This window comes from Sebastes umbrosus, chromosome 2 (genome assembly GCF_015220745.1).
Source record: "Sebastes umbrosus isolate fSebUmb1 chromosome 2, fSebUmb1.pri, whole genome shotgun sequence".
Taxonomy (NCBI): domain Eukaryota; kingdom Metazoa; phylum Chordata; class Actinopteri; order Perciformes; family Sebastidae; genus Sebastes; species Sebastes umbrosus.
In genome coordinates, this window is record NC_051270.1 from 39,678,831 (window position 1) to 39,701,325 (window position 22,495).

General features: G+C 42.1%; 1 protein-coding gene and 1 long non-coding RNA gene across 2 annotated transcripts in view; both read left to right on the forward strand.

Annotated features, from left to right (window-relative positions):
- lrrk1 (leucine-rich repeat kinase 1) overlaps nt 1-22,194 on the forward strand; it is a 115,899-nt gene extending 93,705 nt beyond the window's left edge. Inside the window, 19 exon segments of the mRNA XM_037747324.1 lie at nt 1,072-1,266; nt 2,737-2,879; nt 6,113-6,149; nt 6,151-6,219; nt 6,221-6,232; nt 8,149-8,215; nt 8,218-8,264; nt 12,564-12,599; nt 12,601-12,762; nt 12,970-12,996; nt 12,998-13,046; nt 13,049-13,114; nt 13,117-13,183; nt 15,466-15,485; nt 15,488-15,561; nt 15,563-15,608; nt 15,611-15,917; nt 17,461-17,562; nt 19,581-22,194. Of these exon segments, the coding sequence (XP_037603252.1) occupies nt 1,072-1,266; nt 2,737-2,879; nt 6,113-6,149; nt 6,151-6,219; nt 6,221-6,232; nt 8,149-8,215; nt 8,218-8,264; nt 12,564-12,599; nt 12,601-12,762; nt 12,970-12,996; nt 12,998-13,046; nt 13,049-13,114; nt 13,117-13,183; nt 15,466-15,485; nt 15,488-15,561; nt 15,563-15,608; nt 15,611-15,917; nt 17,461-17,562; nt 19,581-19,758 (1,704 nt within the window). The 3' untranslated portion in view covers nt 19,759-22,194.
- On the forward strand, nt 8,910-9,719 carry LOC119474946. Its single transcript, XR_005203687.1, has 3 exons — nt 8,910-9,530; nt 9,574-9,639; nt 9,679-9,719. It is a non-coding gene; the product is annotated as an uncharacterized LOC119474946 (long non-coding RNA).
- Nucleotides 22,195-22,495: the final 301 nt, after the last annotated feature.

The following is a 22,495-nucleotide window of genomic DNA, read 5'->3' on the forward strand; positions in this document are numbered from 1 at the left end:
CCATTCTCTGAATGCTCTAGGTCTCTAGTTTGATCCATCCATTCTCTGAATGCTCTAGGTCTCTAGTCTGATCCATCCATCCTCTGAATGCTCTAGTCTCTAGTTTGAACATCCATCCTCTGAATGCCTCTAGGTCTCTAGTTTGATCCATCCATTCTCTGAATGCTCTAGGTCCTCTAGTTTGATCTATCCATCCTCTGACATGCTCTAGGTCTCTAGTCTGATCCATCCATCCTCTGAATGCTCTAGGTCTCTAGTTTGAACATCCATCCTCTGGATATGCTCTAGGTCTCTAGTCTGATCCATCCATACTCTGAATGCTCTAGGTCTCTAGTCTGATCCATCCATCCTCTGAATGCTCTAGGTCTCTATTTGATCCATCCATCCTCTGAATGCTCTAGGTCTCTAGTTTGTGGCTGTAAAGTTTCATGAGGCTGGTGATTATCCTAGAGGTCACACAGGTCATTTTATACAGTGAAGTCAGGTTTTGTAGTCATGATACAATGGTGCATCATTGAATCCACACAGTCTCAGCTTTACAGTGATACCCAATTGTGCGATTCCAAGACTGTTTTAGGGACCCCCAGTATGCAGAAATATTCAATTACACATTTTTAGAATAGGTTAAAATAACACATGTATGCTGCATGCAAAATACTGCACGTTTCTTTGCCAAAAACCTGCATGTGATATATCATAAAGTGGGCATGTCTGTAAAGGGGAGACTCGTGGGTACCCATAGAACCCATTTACATTCACATTTCTTGAGGTCAGAGGTCAAGGGACCCCTTTGAAAATGGTCATGCCAGTTTTTCCTTGCCAAAATTCAGCTTAACTTTGGAGCATTTAGCCTCCTTCCTGACAAGCTAACATGACATTGTCGGTACCAATGGATTCCTTAAGTCATCTAGTTTCATACGGTATGTATCTTCACACTAGCTCTAAAACTGAGCCACTACAGCCCCTGAAAGACAGAATAGTGGCAGGGCCCGCCAGCAGGCCGACGGATTTTTAAGAGAAGAACCTGACCTTGATGTTCCTTGTTTTTTCTCTCATCATCCGCACCTAAAGGTGGACATGTTCTCCTATGGTATGGTGCTGTATGAGCTGCTGTCGGGGCGGAGGCCAGTGCTTGGACACCACCAGCTTCAGATAGCAAAGAAGCTCTCCAAAGGCATTCGGCCGGTGCTGGGCAGTCCAGAGAAAGTTCAGTTCTGCTGCCTCCAGAGTTTGCTGACTGAATGCTGGGACACCAAGCCCGAGAAGGTGAGCCTCACACTATTTTATTTGGCGGACACAGTGATTGAACAAAAACACACAAGTTTCCCAGTTTGCTCTGCTTTGTAAGGAAATCGACTGATTCACTGTACTTCTCACGGTGTGGTTAGGGTCGTGGTAGAGCTAGAGACCCATGAAAAGACATTAACAAACAAACTGGAAAAGTCTGATCCACCATCACAAAAAACCCAGGGTTGGGGTTAGGGTCAGAACAAAACTGTTCATGTTTGCGGGTGGGAAGCCTGTGAGAGATCATGCCCTTGTCAAATGGGACATTGTGAAACTTATATGCAATACACCCTCCCAGTGTAGCTCCTCAATGGCAGGTAAAAAAAAAAAGTGACTGGCAACAGCAGTACAACAGTATTAGCAGATAACACAAGGACTGCCATGCAAAAGGAACTTAACATTCCAAATTGTGAGAAAACTGGTAAAATAATCCTAGAAATACATAAAATATAATATAAACTATAGGGATGCACTGATACCGATAGCAGTATCGGGTATCGGGTCCGATACTGTGCTCATGTACTCGTACTCACAAAACGGCTCCGATACAACGGCACCGATACCACTTTACAGCAGCGTGACGTTAACCTCTCGTCACCATCTTTCAGTTCCTCACGCTCCACCTCCCCGACGGTGCGGGCGAGACGGGCCGGTGGTGCGGGCGAGACGGGCCGGTGGTGCGCACGCCGGCCCTCACTTTCATTGCGCAAGAGGGTTTTGCTTGCACCCTCTGACTCGTGCGTGCGTTAGACTCCTTGGTCCGTGTTATAAGACGGGAAAGGTTGGCCGCAGCACGACGCGGTTGGGGCGGACCGGTCGACAGTCGCACCGAGAGCCCCATCTCTCCCCGGCGGGCGAGCCCTTTGTCCACGGTGCGGCGAGGTCTGGGCGGGGAGCGCTGTAAAGCTGCGGCCGCGAGCCACCTTCGCCCCGAGCCTTTCCAAGCCGACCTTGAGCCGGTCGCGGTGCACCGCCTCGTATGCGGGACTCCCCAGCCTGCCGTGTGTCTTTCACACCCTCCAGCTGGCTGTTAACGAGGGTCTTTTGGCACAGAGAAGTACTCGTATCGGTACTCGGTATCGGCGAGTACCCAAATGTAAATACTTGTACTCGGTCTGAAAAAAAAGTGGTATCTGTGCATCCCTAATAAACTAGACAACAGACAAAAACAGACTGACCCCATAAGTTAAGTTAAGTTAAGGCACAATAATGTTTCAGTTTTATCAAGTAGTGGTGCAATTGTTGCTGAACCAGTTGCACTGCAGCTCCAAAGGTTTGACTGAGCAGGAAGCAGTGAGTGGTGATTAAGTGTAATGATATAAGTTCTTGTCTTCAGAAAACATCAGCAGTTACTGTACCCTCTGTGTCTCTGTGTCTGTGTGTGTGTGTGTGTGTGTGTGTGTGTGTGTGTGTGTGTGTGTGTGTGTGTGTGTGTGTGTGTGTGTGCAGAGGCCGGTGGCCACGCTGTGTGTGAGGCAGATGCAGGAGCCCAGCTTCCCCTGCCTCAGGTATATGTTGTCCTGTGACAGCCACTCGCAGCTCTTCCTGCAGGGACACAGCGCTGTGTTCTGGAACGGAGACAAGGACAACAGGTTTGTCTCAACTTTTTAGTCTGCTCATAACATTCTTCTCAGTCATACATTTCTTGTTTTGTTTTTTTTCTCTTCAGTAACCTGTCCTACTTTGAGTGTTCTGCACACATTTAAACTACATGATAACTATTATGAATTATTACTATATAGTATTTGCATCGAACCACGGCACTTTCGATGAATAAATGTCACTGAAATGGACAGAAAGAGAGAAAATGCCTTGATTGGTCCAGATTCTGAGGGCCAGCCCTCTGATGTAAACTGATATTGTAGTTTTATTAAAAATCTGATTTGATCTATTGAGTGAGATCCACGTTGTCATTATCTAAGATTTCTGTAGAAAATAAGTGTCTCTGCAGGTCTTTCTTCACCCTGACAACAATAATGTATCATATTAAAAAGGTGAGGGAAACTGCTATGTGATTGATTTGATAAATACAGTATGTGGGCATGAGTCAAAGCCCACAGTCCTGCATTCTCAAAATGCTGTTAAAGGTCCCATATTGTAAAGTGAGATTTTCATGTCTTTTATATGATAAAGCAGGTTTAAGTGCTTTAAAAAATACTGTGAAAGTATCAAAGTGCTCAATATATAGAGAAATACACACAGCCGTATTCAGAAATTGTGCGTTTGAAACAAGCCGTCAGGATTTCTGTCCATTTGTGATGTCACAAATATACAATATTTAGACCATTACACGGTTTTAAACGTAAACATTCTAAATGTGTCCCAGTTTATTCCTGATTGCAGTGGATGTGAATGTCATCAGCTGACAGGAAGTAAACATGGACCCAAACTGTTCCGTTGAAATGCACTAAAACGGAGTGTTTCAGACAGAGGGTATATACAGGTATATTCAGGCAGACAGTATGAGGAAAATAAAGTTGTTTTTTTAACATTACAGCATGTAAACATGTTCTAGTAGAAACACAAAATACAAGTATGAACTTGAAAATGAACACGATATGGGACCTTTAATGCAGGCGTTTTGAGGAAGACACTGTCATCATCTTCAGCCCATATGTTAAGGAGGCATCTCACTTCGTCGTGAGTCCAGGTTTGTCCCCCTACCACTCGACAAATTGCCAGCAAACGCGCTAATAGCCACCGGCAACCAAAACAGAAAAAGAAAACGTTATTTTAACCCATAAAATGAGGCATTAAATGGTACGTTTCCTGTGATTGGTTTGAATGGTGTTCACACCAGAAATGAACGCCTCCAGAGTTCACTTGACAGCGGACCCGAGACCACCCCTTCGAGGCAGCAGACCAGGGAGTGGTGTGTTTGGTCCACACCAGGGATCAATTCCTGCGTTCACACCAACCCAAACGAACCACACAAGGGGGTAAACGCTCCAGGGTTTCGGTTCAACCGGGACTAAACAAAGGCTGGTGTGAAACGCGCCCTTAGATGCTTATACAGCCCACAGTAATCCTGACTCCCGTGGGTCTGATCTAACAGCTCTATTGTTTTCGTGTTGTGGCAGCAGGATTCCAGGTAATCTCTGTCCAATAAAAGCAGCTTTCATCCCTTCATACAGGTGGGTTAATTACCTGCTGCTGACTCCCGTAGACTTCTTCCTGCCGTTAACCCCTTCACTTGATGAGACCTTGTCTAGCTCCCCTCCCCCGACTTCCCACTGCCCCTCCACTAGACCTCAGGACTCTGGGAACTGGCTCTGGGAGGCAGTTGTTTAAATGACCTCCAGTCATTTAAACAATGTCCATACTAACGCAGATAGAAGTCATTCTTCTTTTAGTTTTTGGCCTTCCATCCACACTAAGCTGGTCTAGCCACACTCCTTAACTAAATGAGGGCGCGCCCGGTCCATTTACCTGTTTGCAAACGGTCAGCAAAGTGAAAGAGGTGGAAGAAGAAGAGAAAACTATTTTTCATTAGCCGTGTTTCCATTCACATATTTCATGCACATTTTTGAAGTATTGCATTGAAAAGCTTTATGAAATGGCAAAATTCAAGGAAGTTTCCTTGATTGTTAAAAGTTTACGCTCACTGAGGTGGTTTCTTACCTTTGTTGAAAAGAGTTTTGTGCGCTAAATGATTATGGAAATGCCTTTTGCAGAATAAGTTCTGCAATAGCGAAACATTTAAAGCTTCAGTAGGCAGTATATGTGTTTGGCATCATGGGCAAACGTCATTATAATAACCTTCCAGCATATTGTAATTCAAGTGTTCTGAGAGAAAACTAGACTTCTGCTCCTCCTCATGGCTCTGTTTTCAGGCTTTAGAAAATCCAGCCTGTGACGGGAGACTTTTGACCAATCACAGGTCATTTCATTGAGAGATTGTTCCTATTGGCTGTGCTCCGGTCATGTGACCGAAACTTGGCGTTCCTTCACCAGATTTCACAATGGCGGCGGCGTCACAAACTTTCTCCATTCTACAGCTAAAACCGTTGCACTACAAGATGATTCTGAGAACATCTGAGGAGAGAAATAGGCATTAACGTAACAGAATATTGATTCATATTTGATCAGCGCTGACTAGTTTGACAGTTTGGTCGGAGTTTTGCGAGTGATTGACAAGCCGGCTCTCATAGACAGCAGATGGACAGCAGACCTCAGATCAGCTCTTACTGCTTGTTTTCCTCCGGTCTGTGAAATCTATCAGATGCCGTTAGGAGCACCGGAGGACATAGAGGAACATGATTTTTTTTTCAGGTTACCTGTTTCATATTACTACTGTCAGGATTATAGCGGACCGTTTCATAAAATAAAACTTTTCTTAATCACATTTGCTCCAATCTCGCCCTACTTCAGCTTTATCTCACATGATTGATCAGCTGGTTCCGCTGTTTTGGTCTTCGCAGACTTCTCAGAATGCTTGTCTTTGTCTCCTGACAACATGAAACATTGCCCAATACTAGCTTACGTAAAAGAATAATTAAAAACTTGCCCAGTTGAACAAATTCCATTCTCCTCTCGTAGATGGTTAGATGGCCAGGGCGTCTTATTTGTGTCCGGTTAACAACTTCTACTCACTTCTACTCTGTTTACTGGGGATTACAGCCCTGCTGTTGTGAGTGGTGCAGGTGGACCCAAATGCAGATGAAGGCTTTATTGTAGGAACCAAGGGAGGGGGGGATGGTTGAGCTGAGACAGGCAGGTTGAGGAGAATGGGAGTGTGGCAGACAGCTTTAATATTCTGCTTTATTTTTAACATCCATGCTTAAACCCTTAAATCTTCTGCCTTGTGTACTTGTGTGTTGTGTAGGAGCTACAGTGTGGTGAATGTGGAGAAGGGCCAGGTTGGAGGTGAAGAGAATGTCTGTGCAGGCAGCCAGGATCAGCTGTCAGATGAAGATGGGTAACATTCTGTGGTATGGCCACTGAGGTACAGTACGCACCACCTCAGCCAACACCACTTGAAATTCACCATTTTCATGCAAACATGTTATTTCTGCACAGTACTTTGTTTCAGTTTTTCAGATCAGTATGTAAGATGACCTGGCCACTACACCTGGCGTTTAGAGCTGGCAGCTTTAGAACAGCCTGAGCCCAATTTAAAAACCTCAATTTCCACTGTCTCCGACAGCACTTAATCATACTGAATGTTCAGCACAGCCCAAAAATATATATCATATGTCATTGCCATTTTATATTAAACAGAGATTGTACAGTATGTGACCAAATGACCCCCTAATTCTGATGTTTTGTTTTATTCTCAACATTTTGTATTAGTTATAATGGTTTGATACCAACACAGCCTATAGATCATTCAAGACATTACACAGACTATAAGGTCTGCATTAAAAACAAACAAAAAACACTGGGAAGTTGGTGCAAACCCGGCCTGAATCAAACCAGGACAATTTTGAGAATACAGCCTGGTCGGGCCCAATTGGGTTCAGGCAGAAAATCAAAGCTCTAGTGGTGTTTTGCAACTCTTTCTCCCAAAGTTAGGTATGAGCCACAATAGTGCAGCTTCCCAGGAACCTTGCAGAATTCATGTTGGCAAATTGACTCTTTGGATTTTTCTAATTGTCTAAGGAGTATGGCACTCATTTGTTCTATGAACTGTCGAAAAGCTACCCGCACTGTATTTTTTTACAGTTGGCAGCGACATTAGGACATTAATGCTCTAACACGCTGGAGCAGTGAGCGCTCTGAACGCCGTCTGTTGGCTATGTAGTAATCTGATATTTTTAAACTTCTTTGGAGAGTTGTTGTTTTTCTTTGTAACATAAAGGTTTTATGAAAAGGTTCTGAGGGAGAAGGGGACAGAGTAAATAGAGCACAGACTGGTGCTGTGTATGAGATTGAAAGGCTATCATGTCAACTCATGTGATGGCTTACACTCATCGTGTATGTTCAGATGACTTAAATATTACATTATATCACGTTCATTTAGCGGACGCTTATCCAAAGCGACTCACAATAAGTGCTTTCAACAGTGTGGATCATGAAGGTACATCAACTTGATTCAAGTGTTATTAAGATAAACAAACGAGTACAGCGTGGTTAAACGTGACATATCATGCTCATTTTCAGGTTCATACTTGTATTTGGGGTTTCTACTAGAACATGTTTACATATTTTAATGTTTAAAAAAAACTTTTTTTTCCTCATGCTGTCTGCTTGAATATACCTGTATTTGCCCTCTGTCCTGAAACACTCCGTTTATAGTACATTTCAATTGCAAAGGAATTGCGTTGCTAGCAACAGCTTGGGTCCCTGTGTACTTCCTGTCAGCGATGTCATTCACATCCACTGCAACAGGAAATAAACTGGGACCCATCTTAGATTGTTTACATTTAAAAACTTTGAAATGGTCTAAATATTGTGATTTGTGACATCACAAATGGACAGAAACTCCTGACGGCTTGTTTTCAAAAGCTCATGTTTTCTGAAATACGGGCTGTGTGTATCTCTGTGGATTAAGCATTTCAATACTTTCATAGTATTAATATAGAACTTGAACCTGCTTTATAACATAAAAGCCATGAAAATGTCACTTTTTACAATATGGGACCTTTAATAAGTGAATTTTAGAAGCAGTTGGTAGCTGATTTTTTTTTAAATTATGCACAAAGCCAAGCTAGCTGTTTTCCCTAGGCTAACCATATGTGACTCCAGCTCCAATTCATAACACACAGACATGAGACTAATATCATCTCTGAACATCTCCCAAGTCTTGAAAGGAACCTTGAGAAGCATTATGTGTAATAATAACGATGTATTTCTGGAGTTTACGCAAAATGTGTTTTTTCATTATTGTATAATATTTGTATGTGTGTGTTTGTGTGATAGGAGCAAGCGGTTTTCATCTACAGTCTGAAGGACATGTGTCCGCTCAGTCAGCCCCAGAAACAGTTCTCCGTCCAGCCATCATCACCTGCCTGTTCCCTGTTCCAGCAAGAGAACAGGTTCAGCTCATGTCTCAACACCACACACACACACACACACACACACACACGCACACACACACGCACAACACACACACACACACACGTTCATCATTGCATCAGGACTGTGTGTATGTTTCATTTTCAACACAAATCTGATATCAGAAGATCTTGGTACAGTACTGCATCGACCCAGCCACCGATACCGATGCCAGTATCGGGTATCGGTATCTGCCTCCCCTACATGACACAAGGAAACCCTTAATGTCTACACATGATATTACAAATCCTCATAGACACTTTTCTTCGTGCCGACGTCATGATTATGTCACAAATTAGCTGGAGGCAAATCAAAAGAAAGACTGGAGGCAAACACGAATCATCTCAGAATAGTAGAGAAATATACACATCAGAAATGTCATCTTGCTGTGTTGTTGGGTGCAAAATCAATTTCACATACAATTGAGATGACAAACTGATTCGTGGCTATAGCGAGCTAACAATATCTGCAAGCGTTTCACAGATGGAGAGAAAATGTTGCTAATAGTTTAGCATAGCCTTCTGCTAACCATAGTAATAACGGCTGCTGCTGCGGTGAGCTCACAGCTCACGCTAAACTATTAGAAGAGATGGAGAGAAAATGTTTACTATAGGTTAAACTATTAGAGAGATGGAAGAGAAAATGTTGCTAATAGGCTCAGGGTCTGCTCCAGAGTGTTAGGGGCGGACGGGCAATCAGCTTTGACAGGGGAGGCATTTTTTTCACCTCATACAGCCTTTATTACGTGTATATTCAACATTATCATGTTTCATGAAAGAAATTAACTGACAGAGGTGTTTACATACTGTCACTTATGCGCACAGGCTCGCTACGGACACATACACATGCTGGTATGTCCACAAGAAGAGATTATAAACTAACATCGTGTCCTAACTGGACGTGAGCGTCCGAATATCGCGCTGGCATCGCGCCATCTGACGCTCTCTGTCCACAGTGAATCCGTTAAATCTGCACTTCTGTTTACGTCATGTAAACATAACCACGTACATGTCAGCTATGAGCTCCAGATCAGACTGCAGCTGGAGACTAACCACTTAAAAGATGGGTTAGTAGTACTTGTTATCTTCCTACGTTTGTAGCCTACTTTTAATCAGAAAACACACGTTTTATATTGTGATATTTACTGGAAATAACATACGATATAGCCAAGAGCAAGTAGGGTGTTATCTAGCGATCTTCTCCAGCCAGCTGCCACCTTATTATGGTTTCTGTAGTGAAATGTGGAGGTACTGTAGGCTACAGATAACTCCTCAGTAGTGAAATGAGGAGGTACTGTAGGCTAGAGATAACTCCTCAGGCCTTATTATGGTTTCTGTAGTGAAATGTGGAGGTACTGTAGGCTACATATAACTCCTCAGTAGTGAAATTGAGGAGGTACTGTAGGCTACAGGTAACTCCTCAGGCCTGCCGTGCGTTCTAGCTCGTGCCAGATGTCAAAATACGCCCACAGACAGGTATGCTGAGATCCAGTAAACAGGGAGTTAAACAACACATTAATCTAACAGTCTGACTGATTTCTTCATAACTACAATTAAAGTTAATAAGACTAAATGTGGATGTTTCACTCACCAGTTGTTGTCCCTGCTCAGCCTGCGTAGTGTAACATAGTCCATTGTTTATTCACAAACTGACAGAATAATCCAAACAGGTAGAAGTAGCGATGTGAGAGGAGCACAGGATGCTTTTTACTCTCTTGCGCGTTAATGCACTCGGTTGAAGGCCTACTTTCTCTAATTTTTTTCTATTTAGCTGGATTTAAAAAAAGCACACAAATGACAAACAGCGGATCAAAACGAGGCTTCGTACTGAAATATTTGTCGTGACGGTCCTATTTCCCAGGTTTTTCCATAGTTGTCTCTTTGTGCTGTGGTGTTGTGTTTTATTTGAACCATTAGTGAGGTGGCTGTTATATTTTCTTGACAGGTAGCTCGTAATAAAGTTTCACTAATGAATGCTACTTATGTAGCTGCGAGCGTCAATGCTTGTGCTAAAGGTGTCAATAATCAAGAGTTAATATCTTCATTTACATCCAGGACAACTGACCCGGTTTTCTCGGCTCATTTTATCTAAACTAATCAGCCGTTCCTCTCAATTTGAATGACAGGAAAAATAGAACAAGGTGTCCGACAAAAGTTCAGATAAGACGTCCTGCCAAGCTGGCAGCGCCGTGTTGCTCGCGGCCAAGTTAGGACACTCGTATTGTTTTCCTAAATGCAAAAACTATCACTGTTTTGTGCTTTATTTTTGCATTGCAGTGTTAAGTCCTTCCATTACCAAACTGTATGACTTCATTTTACTTATAGCATAGCTGTTATTTCCGGTTTAGTTGTTTTGTCAGGAGAGAATTCAGCTGAAAGGGCACAGTGACCTTTTTGGACGGGCCTGGACCCCCAAGGCCCGACCCTAATGCCAACGCTGATTAGGCTAAACTGTTAGAGGAGATGGAGAGAAAATGTTAGTAATGGGCAAAACTAAGATGCTTTCCCTGAAGCGCGGGGGCACTCCCCCCCCTATGTGTTCGGTTTCATTCATGCCAGCTGCATGGAGGAATAAATGAGTATCCAGCAACATGCCTTTACACACATGTAAGCAAATGAGAATTCCAACCTAAACATCTAGTGCATTGTCAGAAAAAAAGAAAGAAAATGGGCAAGCAGAATTCTCTAATAAATGATTCCCTCATGCTCACAATTGTCACTAATCAAGGATTAACCAGAAAGTCAATTTTAAAATCAGTGAAAGAAACACTCTTCTTCCCTCATATAGTTACTTTCCAACTCACCTCTGTTCTCCAGCAGTGACTCACCAGGCGACAAATATCACCGAGCAGTGGTTCTTTCCGTGCTGCTCATGTCTGAGTCAAGAAACGAAAAGTCATCACTTCCAAATAGACAAAGCCAATAATGTTACACAGTCCATGTCTGAAAAGGGCTTAGATGGAGTTGAATTGAACATGAATATGTGTTCCAGTCTCTGATGAATTCCTTTTTATGACATTAGTCTTCATTAAAGTGAAGGCATGGAGACATTGGCAGGTGGGATGTCCACAGTTTAGTACAGTCAATAATAACAGTGTTCTAATAGCTTACCTGCCACTCATAATTGCCCTAAAACATCTCACTGTCAGTAGCATGACTGTGAGTGTCAGGCACCAAACAATGCTTTGTGGGAAACATTCATTTATGATCTGTACTTGCTGTTCCCCCTCTGACCTGCTGTCCATTACCCCTATACTCACTGCTCTGTACCTCGGGTACCTTTTGAAGTGTAGCTAGTAGAATCCAGGTGTTGCGAGGGTGGTGCTGTCGACGGAGGCGTGGGGGGGGACTCTGAAACAACATGTAGACGATGGGACACAAAAACTTTTACTTGCAAAAGGGAACGTCAGGAGCACGTGGCGGCTGGCGTGGCGTGGTGGTTGCGTGATTCCCGTGTCGGGCGTTCACACCAGCTGCATTTCAGCTGCGTGTCTGCTGTGTTTCTGCTGCTGCAGCTGCTGCTGTCAGCCCTTTCTTTCTACATAGAGTTTGCCTTTTAATGGCCATTTCATTTTATTTTAAATAATCATTTATATTTATTTTAGACAGAGAAAGGTTAAGAAACGTGTGGTAATTTGTAAAATAATAGTAGTAATCCACAATTAAAACTCCGTACTATATTCATTCATGGAGCTCTCCAAGTCACTGCATGTTCTAGAACACTCTCCGGCACATATTTCAGGAATAAAAGCCTTGTGTTAACAAATGAAGGAATTCTGTCCACAGAAAAAACGCTTGAGGGCTTTTATTTTGAAAATGAAAGCAGGAAGTGTTGATTTAAAAGAAGTCTTTACTTTCTTTTCATCTCCGTAACATATTCTACAGATAGATATCGAAACTCTAGTAATCTTGCTGGTATGATGTAAATATACAGTCAATAGATCACCTCACTGTCCGTGACATATTCTACAGATAGGACATCGAAACTGTATTAATGTAGCTGATATGATGTTAATATACAGTCAATAGATCACTTTCACTGTCTGTTGCTGCTGTGAGACGCGCACGGCACGCGCCAAAAAGAGGCGAGACCTCTATTCTCTAGAAGAGACGCAGCTGAGACGCGCGTCTAACCCGGGCAGTGTGGATGCTCTAACCTGTTAACACGGACGCCGAAATAAAAAACAACAGGTAACGCAGCCGCCATGCGCTGCTGACGTTCCTGGTGTGTCCGGGCTGTAAGATGATTATTAAAATGTAAATGTTCCTCCACCTATTAAGAGCCTGGCCAGAGTGTTTGCGGGAATGTCTGACGGCCCTGGTGGCAGTGTACAGCTTGGTGGAGGACCTTCCTCTGGAGGGGGAATCCTACCTGTGTTCACACACCCTCAACAAGACAGTGTTTGCTCTGAAGGACTCGGATCCCAGGCAGAGACCCTACCCAGTCAGGAGCATGGCACTAGTCAGCAGTGGCTCTCAGGTGAGCAGATATGTCATGTTTGATAAGTCATTAAGAAGGTAAGCCATGTCTTTACATTATGGACATTGAGCTAACACTCCATCCTCACTGTTGTCCCTGTCCCTGTCCCCTGTCCCTGTCCCTGTCCCTGTCCCTGTCCCTGTCCCTGTCCCTGTCCCTGTCCCTGTCCCTGTCCCTGTCCCTGTCCCTGTCCGTGGTGTTTATCAGTTATGGTTCTCCAATGGTCCGGGCGTTGCTGGTCATTGACTGTCTGAGTCTTCAGGCAGTTCGAAGGCTGGAGCCCTACAACCGCCATCCTCCATTGTATCCATGACAACCAGCTTCAGTCTATGGGGAGAGGAGGCAGTCTGGACCTGGATGACCACATCAACACCCTGCTGCTCTACCATGCTGCCTCCTTCCAGCTCTGTGCCAAGTACTGGTGAGTGGAGCTTTAATGTACAGGACTGCACAGGGAGGTTTCATCATCATCAGGTGTAGGATTTGGGATAGTGAACGTTTCAAGGAGCAGTTGTCTATAAACACATCCGTCTAAGTACAAAAATATGCGGTAGATATCTTTTGTGCTGACGATGACTGATGTGAACTTTCTTCATATAACAAATGCTGAAAATCTCAATCAAATAACCCCAGCTAGGTCATTCATTTTATAGCACAACATAGATAATTAGCTTTTTTTTTTTAATTTAAAGGTCCCATATTGTAAAAAGTGAGATTTTCATGTCTTTTATATTATAAAGCAGGTTTAAGTGCTGTATAAATATTGTTAAACTATCAAAATGCTCAATATACGGAGACACACACACAGCCCATATTCAGAAATTGTTGCGTTTGAAACAAGCTGTTAGGATTTCTGTCTATTTGTGATGTCACAAATATACAATATTTAGACCATTATACGGTTTTTTAAATGTAAACATTCTAAATGTGTCACAGTTTATTTCCTGTTACAGTGTATGTTAATAACATCAGCTGAAAGGAAGTAAACATGGACCCAAACTGTTTCCTAGCAACGCAATTCTGTTGCAATTACGTCAAAATGCACAAAAACGGAGCGTTTCAGACAAAGACAAGTATATTCAGACAGACAGTATGAGGAAAATAATGTGTTTTTTTTTAACATTACAGCATGTAAACATGTTCTAGTAGAAACACAAAATACAAGTATGAACCTGAAAATGAGCACGATATGGGACCTTTAAGTTGTCTACCAGTTGGATTATAAGTGACATAACAGCCTCCATATGGTGGCAATACTATTTATACTATACATTCAGATTGGCTGTCTTGCACTTTTTAATAAATTGATTTCTGGGTGCATGGTTCTTTAATTTTCTTTAGTGACAATTAAAGTGATGATTACTACAGTAAATAGTAACAGTCAGGTTTACATTTTTAATTGCTGTGTATTTAAAAGCATATGTGTATTGGGATACTGTGCAGATATTTTAGAATGAAAAATATATGATTCTTATTCTACAATTAAGTGTGCCCCATATCAATTTGTGACGTAAATTTGACACTTAACTGCAGGTCAATTCACGGTAAAAAAAAAATTCCGTTTGGACCAAAAGCTTATTTGTCCGACAACCCCGTTAAACAAATGCCTTTTGTTCCGAAGGGCGTCGTTCCAAACACACACACACTCCATGCAACGAACATCACATGAATAATTATGCATTATGCATGTATTTTTCTGATTATTGGGGTTTCAGAATAATAGGCCGTGGGAACAATGGACAGTCCCTTCATATTTACCGTACAGACATGAGAGTGATATCAATGTTCTTATCTAACTCTCAGCAAGAAAGCGAAAAAGCATATTTTATTTGGTCTATATATCGATATCAATCTCAAATATCACTATCAATAATGGTCCGAGAAATTCAGAACGGGCCGGGATAATGAACACCCCAGCTTACCATCTCTGTGACAATGAGGCGAAGGAAGCATCCCCCTGTAAAGCACAGGGAGTACCACACTGTTAATGAATAATGTTCTAAAACCATCGACTGCAGGGAAACATGGAGGCAATGTATGTGACATCTACTTTCTATCTAAAGGGATGATTCGAGGCCTGCTTCGTTGCCATCTTTGCTAGGTAACTGTGCCAGAAAATCCTAATTTTAGCAGCAGAGAAAAAAACTTTCAGCAGTTAGAGTAAATAGTTTCTGGAGTTTGAGGAACTGATACATGTTACACTTAATATACTAATATTTGCGTATTATAAAACTGGTTTGGACTTATTAATTCCTAAAAATTTTAGATTTTCCTCTCTATCTTCAGCTCCTTAGCTGTCCATGGAGGGGAATCATGTTACGGAAGTTTGGTCTTCCTGGAGAGTTGGGCTGAGTTTGGAAACCTCCTGATGTGGGTCTGTGAGGCCCATTAGGCCACTGTGTGTGATACTGAGCTGTATAAGATAAGCTGACAGGGAGTGATGTTAACTTTAGCTGCTGAGCAAAGCAGAACAGTCTCTGACCTCCCACGTCCATGAGTATATGAGGCAATATTATACCTCTGTTACTTCAGGTTGGTTAGCTAATGAGAAGGTTGCACACTAACAACAATGATGTCACATACTGTATATGCGATGTTAACCTGTCTGATACTCACCGCTATGGAGAGGAAAGCTGCTCAATGCCAAGTTGAAACAGAACTGTTATGATTTGAGCGGCTGTTCATGTTAATTCATGGTTTCAGCTGCGGAGACAGCAATCCTCTTCGGACGTCTTCCCTGTGCAGCGTCCTGCAGGGGTTTCCATGGTGACGACCACTGAACTCAAGACCGCAGACCGGAGAAGAGAAGCTGGAATGGGCTAATGGAGAAGTGACACTGATCTACAGTGAGAAGCGGGTACTCAGATCATTCAGCACCAGGATTCACTGACAGACTACTGCTCCATATCATCCAATTGCTCCCTGGAGCCGCTGGGGTCGGACCGTTCCAGCACCGCAGACCTCGCCTCATTAGCCAGCCACAGCAGCAGCATGCCACCGCCTACAGACCGGGTGGAGACAGGCAGGGACCAGGACCAGCGGGTGTCCACGAACCCCGACAGTGATCGAGACACTGCAGAGACCGTGATCCCCACACCGCCTCAGCTGCGAGCCTTCAATGTGCTGCCAGTGAACGGAACTCTGTGGATCCCCAGGTACAAAACACTGCACCACACAAAGACACCAGCTAGAACGATTTGAATACGAATCTGATTCAGTCTAAATAGGAACAGGGCGAATAAAGGTATTAAACATGCCCATCTTTAATTGTAATATCAAAATTATAAAAGCTTAGTTCCAAGTTACAGTATACATACCTTTCATGTAACTGTACACGGGTTACAGTATACTGTTCATAGCAGTGAAATAAGTGCACAAAAAACAAACTGGAATAATACATACACATAGATATACATAAATGAACATACATGAATAATCGTACACATCATGACGGTGTAAAAAACATATTCACAAAATCTGATTTACTGAATTCTTGCACCATTAAAACTTGTGGAATGTGTAGGCTGGTAAAGATCTAGATCTATGAGTAAAGACCCTATCTTTAAGGTCATTGTTCCTGATAGTTTGAGAGTGGAGCCTGCGTACTATAGTTAACTTTATTTAATTTCATCTCAATTCAAAATGTATTTCGAACATGTAGAATACAGAAAAAAATAAGAAAAAGAGAGAATGATCATACCAAAAAGTGGACAGCCAGAAAGAAGTAGTATTTACATACAATGAAAAGCATGAGAAAAAAAAAAATTGTCAAACACTTGATGTCTTGATTTAGATATTCGAAAAGGAGTGAGAAGAAGTACAAATGTATTTAATCCCACCCTTCTCCATAAGTCATTCATTAATAATTAACCAGCTTCCTTATTGAGCATACATATACTCTAATTAAATTTACTACATTTGTCTAACTATAATTATTACCTTTTATCTCTGTCATACAGAAATATAAATTAATTGCTGATATAATTATCCTTATCAAACTATAAATTTGTTATCAATCCAGAATACCAATTCGTTACTATAATATAACTTAATCACAATATCAATTCATTACTTACATATTTAACTTAATCATATTGACTAGTTGTTATCTTTTCTTATATGCGCATATTATTATTTATAATATACAATTTATAATATAAAATATGCACATGCAATACAACATGCAATACATACATACACACATACATACGTATATATATATATATATATATACATTGCATGTTGCACTACATGCGCACACTGCATTCCACAAACACACATATATACATAAATATAGATATATATATACTTAAATACAATACACAGCATCCGACCATGCATAAATTATTCTTATACCCAAAATCAAATATCCACCAAATTTGCATTATTCTTTACAGAAAAAAATAGGAAGATAGACTAAGACAGAATAAATATTAAGTAACCAATAAATAAATAAACGTACGAATACTGTGAGTTTTGAAATTAAATTTTTCCCCTTAAATCATAACCCCCCTCTCGATCACTGAACGCTTTTTGAATATTTCCTGGTAGCAGGTTATTTTTAGCTTTAACAGTTCACATCATTATTTAACAACATTTGAATCAGGTGTCGGCTCAGATGTGTCCACCAGATTACCTGCTTTACACTACTATGTTCACTCTAAATGTGTCTTATATGTATGTGTGGTTGTTTGGCAGGCGTGGAGGTGATGTGATGGTCATTGAAGTGCAGTCACATGGTGATGAGCTGAGGGGGCGTGTCATTGCTGTCCTCAGTCCACCTGGATGTTCCTCTTTGGGGTGAGCTCATTTCCTGTTAACAGCTAGTCCTCCATCAAAACACGATGTGGGATTTAAGGCCGTGCAACTTTTTCCTTTGTTTTGTCAACATATTCTTGAATCAGTAAAACAATTATGAGATCAACTATTTAATTATTGGGCCATATACTTGTCTTCCAATGTATCTTCTTTTTTTAAACTCTGTCCCCGGTATGTCATTGCTCTCTTTATTGGGCCATATTGGACTAACATTTTCTAGATGATAGCATGAGGGATGGTAGTAGTCAGTGTTCATTTAACTACAGTTGTACATTCATTTCCAAGACTTGTATCAGTAATGCAGCCTCAAAGACAAACATATCATGATGTCACAGGCAGTTTGTTGATCATAAAGAACACGAGTTGCAGGTTTGTTAGTGGGCTTGTAAATAGAATCTCAAAACAAGTTGCTTCACCCTCTGAACCAGTGATCCACAGGAGCACCACAGAGAGGACCGATGAGCTGTACCAGTATCTCAATGCTCTGTATTTTTCTGCAGATTATATTCTAAAAGAACACACGGAACTAAAGACCCAACTATTTAAATATTGATAATAATACACATTTAGTTTAAGTGTTGTTTTACCGGCTTTAAAGCTCTTTTTGAATATAGTATTTGGCCAAAGAAGCTGCTTTCCACAAAACAGTTTCTAACCGGTCTACCACTTTTCACATATCAATCCTACATGTCAAGTCACTGACATACAGAGAGCATCTAGACACAGATACAGCCACAGGTCCTCTCTGAATAGAAATGTGTTATTTTGCATCTGCTTTAATATGTCCCTAAATCTATTTATCATTTAACAACTTTGATTTGCTTATAGGCTTCATCTCATTTCTGTATTTGAATCGGGTCTTTCTAACATTAAATGGTCTCAGTGAGTTCTAAATTGGCTTTTCTTCCACCTGCATGGAGGCCTATTTTCAGCTCTGCCTGAAACCATTCACCACCGGCCAAAGAGCTATATATGAATCTACTGATGCAGCTTTCAATAAAGCTTAGCGAGATCCGTCATCATGTACTTATGGTGCTCGGCCGAGTCTGTAATTATTTCTGCAAAGAAGGCAGCAGCTGGTCCTTTGCAGAAAGGACTTCTGTGTGAGCTTCCCACTGAGGGGCCTGGCCTTTTAGCAACAGGCAATAAAAGGGCCACCCAACACAGGGCCCTTAATAAGCAGTTATTGCATGGTGCACCTGTAACATAGGCAACACATTGAGGGGGGTCATGGCTCAGGTCAAGGGGAGAGGTCGTCAGGCCTGCAGGGCTTCATTTACATCACGGAGCTGCTGTTGTGTTGTTCAATCAGGAACACAATGCTGCCTGCCCTCTGATTGGACCGTTTCACTCCATTAGAACTCTATTAAACCCTGAGTTGTTATTGATTGTGTCCGTTCGGGTCTCTCGTAGTGATTTCACAGAGCACGGCCTCACCTGTTCTTGTAACCACGAGGCTGTATATCACAGAACATGAACTAACATCAGTAGAGGATAATGACACCCCTCAGGAAGATGAAACAACAATGGAAGAAGATAATTCATGGTTGTTCCGCATGATACATGATACACCCAGAAGCTCTTCTACCTCCCATAATGCTTTGTGTCACAGCCTTCATAAATTAGAGACAGTTTCAAAGTATTTGTTCCTTTTCTTCTTCTTCTTCTTCTTCTTCTTTGATCCATTCTACAGGAGAAAATAAAGTTTGTGGAGTAGACGTTTTAGAGCAGAGCGGTGCAACAGGGTTTATTTAGTTCTTTACCAGCACTTAGACAAATAGTAACTTCAGTGCTAACAGTGCATTCAGTATCCTCAGTGGCTTTCCAGGGAACCGCTTCCTAGAATTGCCTGCTAGCTTCTAGGAAGAGCTAATTACAGTGCACAGAGATGCGCCACCAACTTCAGCTCCTTCCCTGCACTGCATCCCTCTCTTTCCCCTCGTAAATCGATCTCTGTCTCGTGTCCCTCACTTCTCCTCCCTCTCTTCTCTTTCTCTCAGGATCCTGGAGGAGGCAGCACTAGTGGCAAAGGACACAGTTGTATGTGGCTTTCATAAGGAAAACATGGAGTGGTGCCTGTGTGTCTGGAGGGGCTGGGGCTGCCGAGAGCTCGAAGTCTTCTACCAGTCTTACGAGGAGCTCGGCCGTTTGGAGACCAGCTTTAGGAAAAGAAGGTAGCCGTTGTGCTGCGTCGGCGAGGTGCAGAATCACAGCTCTGTACGGCAGGCGAGCCAAGGGGGGAATACACGCCGACAGAGTGCAAGTGTTCGGAGCAGGGGGGGCCGCCAAATGCTGACATCAGGGCAACGTAGGAGGGGGGGGAGGAGGGCTGAGCCTCCAGCTGTGCACAGCGGTTTGGTCCCCTCACTTCATACGTCAGTACCAATAATACAAATCTGTAATCAGCCCTGAAAGCTGAGTCACAGATCAAAGTTGCCAGAACAAAACTTTACTTCTGCACAGAGGTTTTAATTTCATATTTCATCCAGTCTGGTATGACTGGAATTCAGCTCAAGATGTGGTGGACTGTTTGTGTCTGACTCCAGCTGCTGCAATCCATTGTTTATTCTCTCCGTCTATTTCAGTGTCCCCTTCATTTAACTATTCCAATCTGTAACTTTATGGACGGGGACATTCTTAAGGGACAAGTACTGACTCTTTTAAATGAATTGCTGTTGGAGAAACAGCTGTGTGCAGGTCGTCGATGGCAGCGGCGCTGACTCATAACACATTGTTCCTCTCTTTTATCTGTGCCACATGAATCTGCATGCCAGCCACAGTTCCTATTGTTGTCAGAGAACATCTGTGCAACGTTATGTAACAGACCAGTGGTTCCCAGCTTCTGCCATCAAAACATAATACTTTATTTTTTTAAATTAAACTCCATTCTGGCTTCAGACGCCGCAGTGTGTTCCTCGCTCAACTCTGTTCCACCGGCATCTGTACCTCAGTAGAATAGGAATCATCTGAAACATGTTCTTGGGTTTTCATTGTTACTGGTCTGCCTTTCCTTCACAGAGCTCACGTTATCCCTCACATGCACACGGGATTCACAGGAAATGATGCGGCACGTACTGATGCGGAAGATAGAAGCCAGTACATGTGCACATTTTACATAATGTAGTTTATGTATTGCATCATGGCATCATTAATTTATTTAATAATAAAGTTTTGTTGGCCATAGCTTCTGTAGTCTTCTTTATTAAAACAACAGACTGCGTGTCTGGGTTAGTAAACAGCTACCATACCGGGTGTTGTTATTCTGTTGTTTCTCTGACAGACTCACACTCCTATTTATTAATTAATACACCCAGTTAACCACAGGTGTCACCAACTCAGCCGGACCTGAAGTCAGTAGGACTTCAGCTCCCATAAGACCTTTACAGTGGGCCAATAGCTTGCTAGGGTATATTACTTTTCTCTTGGTTCAAATGATGTCATCCCTTCATGGGTGGATTTTGAGACAATGGGCCCCCTGGACACAGATATGCAAAAGGCCCCACCAGCTCTCCTACCAAAGACACACAGACTCTATAGTTGTTTAGCCTATTTTTGTAGTTATTTTGCGTCTCTTTGTAGTTGTTTTCTGTCTCTTTGTGGTCATTTTGTGTCCCTTTTCATAGTCGTTGTGAGTCTCTTTGTGTCTCTTTGCAGCTTTTTTGCATCTCTTTGTAGTTGTTTTGGTATTTTTACAGTTATTTTTGTCTATCGTTGTTATGCCTTTCTTTCTAGTTGTTTTCTGTCTCTTTGTGGTCATTTTGAGTCTCTATGTAGTTGCTTTGTGTTTCTTTGTGGTCATTTTGAGTCTCTTTGTAGTTGTTTTCTGTCTCTTTGTGGTCATTTTGAGTCTCTTTGTAGTTGTTTTCTGTCTCTTTGTGGTCATTTTGTGTTTCTTTCAATAGTGGTTGTGAGTCTCTTTGTGTCTCTTTGCAGCTGTTTTGCATCTCTTTGTTGTTTTGGTCTTTTTAGTTAGTCTATTGACAGAAAACACCACCAAGATTTCAGCTTTTCAGAATCTCTTCTGAAAGAAAACCATTGAGTTACAGATGCCCGTGGAGCAGAGGCTATCTACGGGGGGGGGGGGGGGGGACTTTAGCACTCTATAGGCTAGTTATATAGCCAGACATCAGCCCTCAGGGCTGTTACCTAATGATCTAAAATGTATCATACGCACGTATATGCTTTTATTCTTTCCTTGCTCCCTGGTCTATCCACGTAGGACTAGTGTTACCACTGGAGCTCACAGGTTACAGACACGGCAGATTCATGCACGATTAAAAGCACAGGCACCACTGAGTGCAGGGCTTTGGGTGAAGCGTTGGCTTTATTGTGTGGTTACAATGAAACGCTGAGAACCACTGTAGGAAACCACATGGTTTTACATATTTTTAACCATTTTATCTTTCCAACCAAATACTTTTGTTGTCTTAATTTGGCCCATTTGCGTTCCGACAGTGGCCAGTGAAGACCTGTATATTGTTCATAACAGCCGAATAGTAAGGCAAAGGTTATGTATTTATCAGAATGTATAATGAAAGTGCATTGCAATAGAAGTTGTTGTGTACACAATCACTGTACAATATATTACTGAATAAAGTTCTTATGATAACTCTGCATCGTGTCTGAAAGTTATTCTTTGAGACACATGGAAATACTCACAAATCTGTCCTTCTGCATCCGTGCACTGCACACTCTGGGATAGAAGGAGAGACGCCTCCTGTGATGAAGTGATGATGACAGATGGGAGGAGGAAGCTGATAACAAGGCTCCTGCTTGGTATGACAAACATAAGAGGCTGCTTCCTGCTCAGAGCTTTGGCATAGCTTTCTGCTAGACCTGCTGCTGACTGACAACAGTCATGTGATATGTAAAGCAACATGTTAACGTAACCACAAACCCAGTTAGTATTTCACTT